Source organism: Malus domestica, chromosome 13, assembly GCF_042453785.1.
Source record: "Malus domestica chromosome 13, GDT2T_hap1".
NCBI classification, from domain to species: Eukaryota; Viridiplantae; Streptophyta; class Magnoliopsida; order Rosales; family Rosaceae; genus Malus; species Malus domestica.
Window position 1 is genome coordinate 19,121,617 of NC_091673.1, and position 8,719 is coordinate 19,130,335.

The following is an 8,719-nucleotide window of genomic DNA, read 5'->3' on the forward strand; positions in this document are numbered from 1 at the left end:
TCCCTCTCTTTTACTTTCCTCCCTCATCACGGCCCCTCTCTTCCTCCTCTATTTGTTCTTTCTTTGTGAAATTTTTATGGAGAGAAATACTATTTAAGCATCGAGTTACAGGTGCTTAACATAATACCTGATGGTTTTCCACAAAAAAGGTAACAAGGGACATAACTTTTTCAATTCTATATATTTTCCAATTCAATCTGATCCATTTATTCGTAAAGCTATTTACTTGATCGCAGACATTTATAGAACACTTTTAACAGAGGGAACGACACCAACCCCCATCAACTTGGATCATCATGGACCATTACCAAAGAACTCCCCCAACCACACTCCATAAACCCTAAACCATTTACTCACCTTAGTCAGCAATCCCTAACCTCCCTCATTCCCCACTCACTGCCACTCGTACCCCAACGCAACCACCGGCGATTTCTGAATCTTATGGTTCATTTAGTAAGCGCAGATTGTATGACTTGTGAGCAAAGGAAAACCACAGGCCACAACCAATTCAGAACTTCAAGTAAACAGTGTTTCTGAACCCCACAACAGGGAATAATCAAAGTAATGAATCCTACCAAAGAACATTCGAATAAAATTACAAGAGTGTTGATAAGAATACTTATCCTCCCTGTCATAAGTATGGGGAGCAGCAGCAACTTCAACAACCTAAACTTTAAACGCTTCTTGAAGATCTATTACCCCCTTGATATACTTCTAACCCGTTTTGGTTTTTGGGGCGGCCTTCTTTTTGACTTGCCTCTTTGGAATTGAGTTCTTCATGCCAATGAAGAAAAGCAGCGCACCAAAAAGCGCTGTGTGCTGTAACAAAGAAAATGGAATCTCAGCAGATTAAGTTGCCACTCACATGGAATATTGATATACGATGAACAAACATATATAGCAATACGCAGTGTATACCAACCTGCAAGAACTCATTTAGGAGTATGCCAAATTTGGCGTTTTCAGGACTGTAATTGTAGAAATCATAGATAAGGGGAGTGGTAATCGCCAATTGTAGAAGCTACAATAGAATAACGTTACACGTGTCAATAATTTTCAAAAACCTAATATGTTGATCAGAAACTTGGAAAAAATGAATACTAACCAGGAGAGTAGCTCCAAAGGAACTGTTAAGTACGAATAGAAGTCCTCCAAGCCCCTTCATTGCTACCACACCAGCAGCTAAATGTCTTACCTGTACAAGAAATTCCCATATCAAAAATCAAACTACGAATGCGCAACATGACCATAGAATCCAAGGGAGAAACTGCAGAGAAAGAAATAAAAATACTTACGTCTATCTCCGGTATTGCAACCCCTAGCTTAGCAGACAAATTTTTCTTGAACACATTAAACTTGGGAGACAAGTCCTTTGCAGCAGGGCCACCATCAACACCAAATTCATTAAACCTACATATACAGATGTGCCATCAACACAAAGGAACATGATATTGTTTTTAATTTTTAAACACATCAAAGTGCAACAGAATTTTTGACAATCTCAACAACAAGCCTAGCAAAGTCGTGCATAATTCTTGCAATATAGCATACAAACGGATACACAGCAAGGCTGTAAATAATATGTAAAAGTTAAAACAATAGCAAACCAACGGGTAAGGCGCCTGAAGATACTGAAACTTAACAATATCAGGGCAGAAAACTCATGCGAGGAGTTACAAACTATAAACTGGAACTGTAACAACTTTTATCTTGCATTCTTTTCTTTGTGAGGTAAACGTTGGCATGTGTCAAAAACCTCCTCACTCTACATTGGTCAGAGCAGCTCAATGGCCAATTCCTTGACCAATATCCACAAATAAATAAATTTACATATGTGTGTGCTGGTGCTGAGGAATGCGAAAGTGGGGGGACTTGAAGTATAGAAATAACAATACTTTTTACGACCGCTATAGAGAAAATGGAAACCACATTTTGAAATTAAAATTATCAACTGAAGTGCCATTCCATACTCTACATGGAAATTATTCCGTCCAAAACAAACGAACGAGACCGGAAAACTGGATCCCAACTATATACACATGGAAGTTTTGTAACTATAACAAGCACTTGAACCAACATTTCAACCAAACCAGCATTTAGGAAGCCAAAAAAGATTCTACACATGTAAAATAAGTTGTTAGACACAATTCAACCAAACCCACATCCTTGTCTGCCGAAAAAGAAATCCAAAGTTCATTTACAAAAGACCAGACAAGGAGCACCCAACCAAACTTCATAGATACGCAAATAAGTTCCTTCTGTGTCGGAAAAAATTATGCTTAATCAAGATTCCATAAGACAACACAAAAGGTTACTAGATCTTCACAATTCATTCAACCACCTCACTCTCTCTACGTGGCCGAGATTAATTAAAACAACCGGGATTTGGAAACTGACCACAGATTAATAGATCTCAGTCAGTTCACTAATAAATCGAACAGTAAGTAGTAACAACAACCCAGAGCCCTTGAATTATTTTCTTAGAAAACAATATTTTTTTATTGAAATCTCACTTCGAAAATTTCAAACGCACAAACACACACATGTTATGCAGAGGCATCAGAAATCTGAAAAAAAACCAACGGCAACATGCTTACAAAAGTTAGATCGGAGAAGTAAAGCAAATAAATCAGCTAACAGTAAACAAGTTGATGGAGTAAGCATGTATGGTAGAGAGAGAGAGAAGCCCTAATACAGCAGATCTAGAGAGACAGAGAGAGAGAGAGAGAGAGCGCTTACGCTTGCCAGGCAGAGAGGATGAAGATGGAGGCGAAGAGGACGCGGCCGAGGAAGGAGACGAACCCCATTGTTTTGTGCAGAAGAGGAGAAAGAAGAAGCGACGACAGAGTGCCGAAAACGACGGGGTTCCTAGTCTCCGATGGGTTGGTGTGCGGGCGGTCCTTTCGTTTTGGCTTCTTTATTTAAAGAAGCCAATTTTTAAGCCCGGTTCCTTTGGATAGTCCAAATCCGAACCGGACGAGGGCCGTAGACTTTGACCCGATTTACTATGATTCATTGCGTGACAACTCACAAGAAACGATTTTATTTGACCCTATCACTTGTTTATTGAACAAAATTTACTTTCTGAATTTTATTTTTTGAAACAAATTTAATGGTTTGGCTTCAATAAGTTTTGGTTTTGGTTTTTAAATCCTAACAAAAGTTGTGTCCAAATTTGTTTTACAAACTAATTCTATATTAAAACTAGATTCAATCTAAAAGACAAAAAAATATTTCGTCCCAGCGTACTAGGTGGAATTCCCACTTAAAGGTAGAGGTGAGGATCACACTGACAAATTTAAGCTAGACCTCGAACACTAAACCCTAAACCCAATATGATATAATGTTGTCATTCTTATAATTGTTAGGGAGGGATAACAATTATTTGAATTATACTTCTTTTAGCGGAAGCATATAGGTAATATTCTTTATACAACTCTTTTTTTAATCTTAAAAAAAATAAATAAAAAATTACACTTTTATCGCGAATACACTCAACAACCCTGATCACTTGACTTACCTTGATCTACATCTGATGACTACAGCTTGTGCATGAGGTCATGAGATGTGGGCAGATGCATTGGATTTTCAATTTGAATAATTATGTAATATTATATTCAAGTAAAAAAACCAAAAAGGAAAAGGAAATCTGGGAGAGGGTGCAAACTAAACAATATAAAAGTGATGAGTCGTGGAATTGAATAATGGAATAATCCAGATCCAATGGAAAACATGCACGCATTTGCTTCCTTTCTTTAATTACAATTCTACTAATGCCCATTATTTTCAAATTAATGTTTTCCTTTTGCCGCTTTCACTTTCCATCTTATTATAATTGTCGGGATCCAATCTATGCAATGCATTTGCTCAAGTATTCTGTTTGTAAACGACTTTTCTTTTCTTCTGTTGGTGAAACTTTTGTAAGTTCCAGAAATACAAATTAAACGATATACCATTTCGTGTTTTATAATAAAAGTAGACAACATTATTAACATATCATGCTTTTAGAGTATATTGGTAAATAAAACTCAGTGTTATAGTTTGAGCAAATGATAACATTATATAACCGTATTCTGAATACACTAAAAAATTGCTCTATGTGACCCGATTGGACCGTGAAGGCAATCTTCAAGACCTCCTCCTTATACTGGTAATTCAAGGGTTGTACTTGATAATGGTATCAATTTCTACTCTATGTTTGCTTGTATGATCCTCAGTTAAATTGATGATGTGGTAGATGTGGCATTATAGAAGCCACACTTGCACCATTATGACAATGCTGTGCAACTAGTTATCATCTTAGATCATACGAGACAACGATAAAGGTGAATCAGAAACTCAATGATTACTTTTTGATTCATTTGGTACAAATAAGACATCTATATCAACAAAAAAAGTGAGGTCAATAATTATCATGTGATTAAATTTTACTATCTACCGGAATGCCAAACACCCAAAAAAACGTAAATATAACTTCAAAACATTTAAATGGATAGCATGTTGTTATCTCAAAAGTAAATGCAAGCAATGAAAGATGCAAAACAACTACATGGTGAAGGGCACTTTTAACTTAAATTTCAAAACATTGCAAAGGGTAAAAATGTAAAACAATGCTCACACTCTCTTTCCAAAACCGCCACGTTAGTCCCCAATACAAACAAACAAATCCAACCAAAATGATGGGTGAGCGCATTACGCGTAGGCCCGCGGATCCCCAAACCTTCACCAATAAGCCGCGAGTACACCGCCATTATAATACTCCCGAGAGTACCCAATATTCGAATCCAACCAACCACCGCTTTACTCTTTTAAATTTTCGAACGCGTGCATCCGTCGCCCCCCTTACGACGTCGTTCCCTAGATCTACTCCGCCCTTATCGCTCTCGCCCTGTCTGTCCGAGTTCCTTGGTTCCTTCTTCCTTGGCATCGAGAGTTGGGTCTCTCCTCGTACGGCATCCGACCATGGCTTTCGTTTCGTTCGTTGGACGCCTTCTTTTCGCCTCTGTCTTCTTCCTCTCTGCTTGGCATGAGTAAGCCCAGATCTCTGTCTCCCCTCCCTGTTTTTTATTTTCTTCTTTTCTTTATTTATTTTTTTTGAAGTTTAAATTATGCAAAATCTGATGTATAATTATAGTTCATCAAACATGCATGCATGGATTTTCTTAATTTTTATTTATTTTTATGTAATTTGTTGTTTGCTACCATTTATTTGTTTTTCTATATCAATTTTTTTTTTCAGTTTTGGTGATGCATTCGTAGTTGGATCCAAGTTAATTGAAGAATATGAGTTGTAAAATGATATGATTTAAGCATATTGCATTTATTTGGTATGTAGATTAGTAATTACGATAGTATGTTACGTTGTCAGGCTGTCGATCTATAATGAATACTTGTTAATTGTTATGCGTTCACATCATTCATTTTGTAACGAGGCTTGATTTTGATGAGACAGTTCATATGCTTACAGTTGGTTTCTATTTATAGGTTCAATGAATTTGGTGTGGACGGGGGACCCGCAGCAGAATATCTAAGACCAAAATTCGACGTTTTCTCGAATCATCTGTCAACTCACACTGGTGTGCAAGTGCCCAAACAAGTTGAAGTAAGAGATTAATTTGGTTTAATTACTTGAGTCCAGTTATTTCTTAATGTTTTGATCAAATACCGTTTTCAGTTGGTTACCTAAGTGACTTTTGTACTTTGTGATTGGCAGATCAAACATTTAGTGGCGGCCATGGTGGCATTGAAGGGCATTGGGGGTCTTCTCTTCATCTTTGGTTCTTCTATTGGAGCCTATTTGCTGGTTTGTAACTGTGATTTGGTTGTCTGAGACTCTGATCTCGATCTTGTTTTTGTACCCGTAGGCCAATAATAGCCGCTAGAGGTCGCACTTGGTGCGATGGCAAGTGCCTTCGCCCATGAGTGGTAGGTCTCGAGTTCGAGACTTGGGAGCAGCCTCTCCATAAATGGGGGTAAGGCTAGCCGACATTCACCTCTCCTAGACCCTGCGTAAAGCGGGAGCCTTGTGCACTGGGTACGACCTTTAGGCCAATAATAGCCGCTAAAACATGTGTTTCGCTATATTTTTGTGCAGCTTCTGCATCAGGCCATTGCTACTCCTATCTTGTATGATTTCTACAACTATGATCCCGAGAAGACAGAATTCAATCAACTCTTTTTTCAGTTTACTCAGGTTAGCAATCAAGTTTCCTTATTCTCCCAAGCACACTTTTAATACGTGTTGTTTTGTCCATATTTTAATGTTGATCCCTGTGATTTAGGACTCAACAAGGTTAGGTTATCCTTTTAATTTTCAAATTAGATATTTCATCAAATTTGTAGACATAACATGTATGAGTTACTCAGCAACCAGGTCAAACCATAAAATACTCAGCAACCAGGGATGAAACTGTAATTTTACTGGTAAATTGACGGCTCGTGTATATGCTAAGATGAGGAAATGACTAATTTGGAAAAATTTGATATGGTTAGAATGGTACTTGTGTTACGTTTTAAACTGCTGGAATCAAGGTGAGTAGGATCAAACTCCAAGATGAAAACGTAATTTTACTTCTTTTTTGGTCCTAATATTTAAATTTCACGGAATGAGGATAATTCATTTTCTTTTTGGTAAATGACGGTATGATTGTTGGCCTAAGAGTAAGGTTGCTCCGTTGTGACTTGGACCCTCCCTTAGCTTAGAAGCTGCTTGCACAAGGCTGCCCCTTTTTATTAATATTGGGGACCCCATGGTCAATTTGTTTAGGCGATAAGATAGGTTAAGAGAGGCATGCTGTGCAAAGCTGAAAAACCAAAGAAAAAACTGCTAAATCATTGTTACTGATTTACTTTGTATGATTTGCAGAACTTGGCATTCTTCGGGGCTCTGCTTTTTTTCGTAGGCATGAAGACATCGATACCAAAGAGACAACAACTCAGGAAAAGAGTTCCAAAACCAAAAACTACATGAGAGGACGGAACCTTGGATTATGCGTGGGTTTAGGTTTTTTACTTCACCTGACTATTCCTTGAGGAAACTAGTTTTGTATGCCTGTATCTCTGTCTGTATTTCGGTCCCCCTCTTCAGATTTTTAGGGAAACAAGATTTTTAGCGGTACGAAGGCGTTTTCTTTATTTTCTGGGGCTGGTGTTTTGTTCGTAGTATTACTTAGCCAGTTTGTTGTAGACGACGGTGCAACGCCAAGAAACGTACGTTATTTATTGGTATTTTCTCAAGGTGCAACTTTTCTATTCTTCGATTTGAGATCTTTAATTAGTTAACCATGTTCATTGTCATTAAGAGTTCTACAACATACCGGTGTATGCGATACCGGTGTATGCGATGCATTGAGTTTATGACGGTTAGATGTTTAGATTAAAACACGCAAATTCAACCATCCACTGCAGCTTAAGCATCGCATTCCTCTCCCGAGTGTTTTTGATGATAGGTATGGTATGGAATTAGGTTCATCGGTACCTGGCATTGTAGTCTAATAATAAGATTTTATAGAAAAAATGTACACATATTGAACTGAAATGCTGTAATGATGGAGAATCTGTCGTAGGCTTCTACATCCACAATGACTTAAAAGAGTCTGACACAGTAGCCACCGCCCCACAATCCCACCATTACAGTTGCTGGCCGAGTGAGGCTGTATAATTCATTGCTTTTGTCCGTGTCGTCGTACAAGGCGTTGAAAAAAGATTCAATGAAAAGCAAAGAGGTTGACAAAAGTGAAAGAATGCATCAGAGATCAATGCTTCTTTCAACTCCTGCATTTAACCCTGTGGCTTTTATGGGTGAAATTAGATTAGCTTAAAACTCGGGCTGCGTTTAGTGTGGCTTTGGACCTGGATACAAGCTTGGCCTAAGGCCCAAGAGTAGATTGTGGCCCATAGTCAACTCTACTAACCACTTAAGTCAACCTTACTGCGTCTCTGCAAATGTCTGATGGAGTAATTAGAATCCCCTACATTTTTTCTAACTTGTTTAGACTAAATATCTGTTTGTTTACAAAATTTGATTAAGATGCTCTGATTAATTGCCAGCTCAGCATTTTTCTATGTATTTAATGTATATCCACTTAAACTACCTAATTAACTAATTTCCTAAAATCTAGGAATTTTAAATTCATGGCCTTAAAAGTATTTAAAACTTATGGTACTAGGGCTGGGCACGGGCCGGGCCCAAATTTGGAGGGACCGGACTGGACCCGCATGAAAATGCAATGGGCTAGGTCGGGGCGAGTAATGGAATTTCAAATTTTGGAACCGGACCTAACCTGGTCCGTTTCAAACGGGCCGATTCGAGCTGGGTCCACGGGTCCAATCTTTTTCTTCTCCGATCTGGAGCCTCACAGTCTTCGTCTTCTCCGATGTGCAGCAGTCGAATTGAGCCCATCGTCTTCTCCGATCTGGAGCTTCGTAATCTTCGTCTTCTCCGATGGTGAGCTGATTTCGTGAGTCGTGACTCATTTGGTGAGCCTACTCGCTGCTGTGATTTCGACGCAGTCGATGTACAATCACATAAATCCTATCAGAAAATCAAGCAAATCCCACATCAAGTCAAAATCAAACAAATCCCATATCACAAATACCCCCAAACCAAACCCATATCTTACTGATTGATCTCAAAAAAAAAAAAAAAAAGAAAAAAAAAAAAAAGAAAAAAGTAAACCAAAACCCATATCGGAAAATTCCCCCAAAAACTAAACAACCC

The 8,719-nt window shown here is 38.2% G+C and overlaps 2 protein-coding genes across 2 annotated transcripts; one reads left to right on the forward strand and one right to left on the reverse strand.

Moving 5' to 3' along the window:
- Positions 1–515: 515 nt before the first annotated feature.
- LOC103453416 (uncharacterized) lies at positions 516–2,953 on the reverse strand. Its single transcript, XM_008392959.4, has 5 exons — positions 2,740–2,953; positions 1,296–1,410; positions 1,106–1,195; positions 923–1,021; positions 516–819 (listed from the first exon to the last, which is right to left on the reverse strand). Exons 1-5 carry the CDS (start codon positions 2,805–2,807, stop codon positions 715–717), a joined length of 477 nt encoding a protein of 158 aa, XP_008391181.3. The 5' UTR covers positions 2,808–2,953; the 3' UTR covers positions 516–714.
- Positions 2,954–4,681: 1,728 nt separating this feature from the next.
- Positions 4,682–7,253, forward strand: LOC103453417 (uncharacterized). Its single transcript, XM_008392960.4, has 5 exons — positions 4,682–5,030; positions 5,485–5,602; positions 5,714–5,803; positions 6,095–6,193; positions 6,866–7,253. Exons 1-5 carry the CDS (start codon positions 4,963–4,965, stop codon positions 6,968–6,970), a joined length of 480 nt encoding a protein of 159 aa, XP_008391182.1. The 5' UTR covers positions 4,682–4,962; the 3' UTR covers positions 6,971–7,253.
- Positions 7,254–8,719: the final 1,466 nt, after the last annotated feature.

Bases quoted from the DNA above. Each gene is read 5' to 3' on its own strand.
- LOC103453416 (XM_008392959.4), bottom strand. From the start codon at position 2,807: ATGGGGTTCGTCTCCTTCCTCGGCCGCGTCCTCTTCGCCTCCATCTTC. The intron at 1,022-1,105 runs GTTAGTATTCAT...ATTCTATTGTAG, and splicing joins CCTTTGGAGCTACTCTCCTG to CTTCTACAATTGGCGATTAC. The intron at 820-922 runs GTTGGTATACAC...TCTTTGTTACAG, and splicing joins TCCTAAATGAGTTCTTGCAG to CACACAGCGCTTTTTGGTGC.
- LOC103453417 (XM_008392960.4), top strand. From the start codon at position 4,963: ATGGCTTTCGTTTCGTTCGTTGGACGCCTTCTTTTCGCCTCTGTCTTC. The intron at 5,031-5,484 runs GTAAGCCCAGAT...TTCTATTTATAG, and splicing joins TTCCTCTCTGCTTGGCATGA to GTTCAATGAATTTGGTGTGG. The intron at 5,804-6,094 runs GTTTGTAACTGT...ATTTTTGTGCAG, and splicing joins CTATTGGAGCCTATTTGCTG to CTTCTGCATCAGGCCATTGC.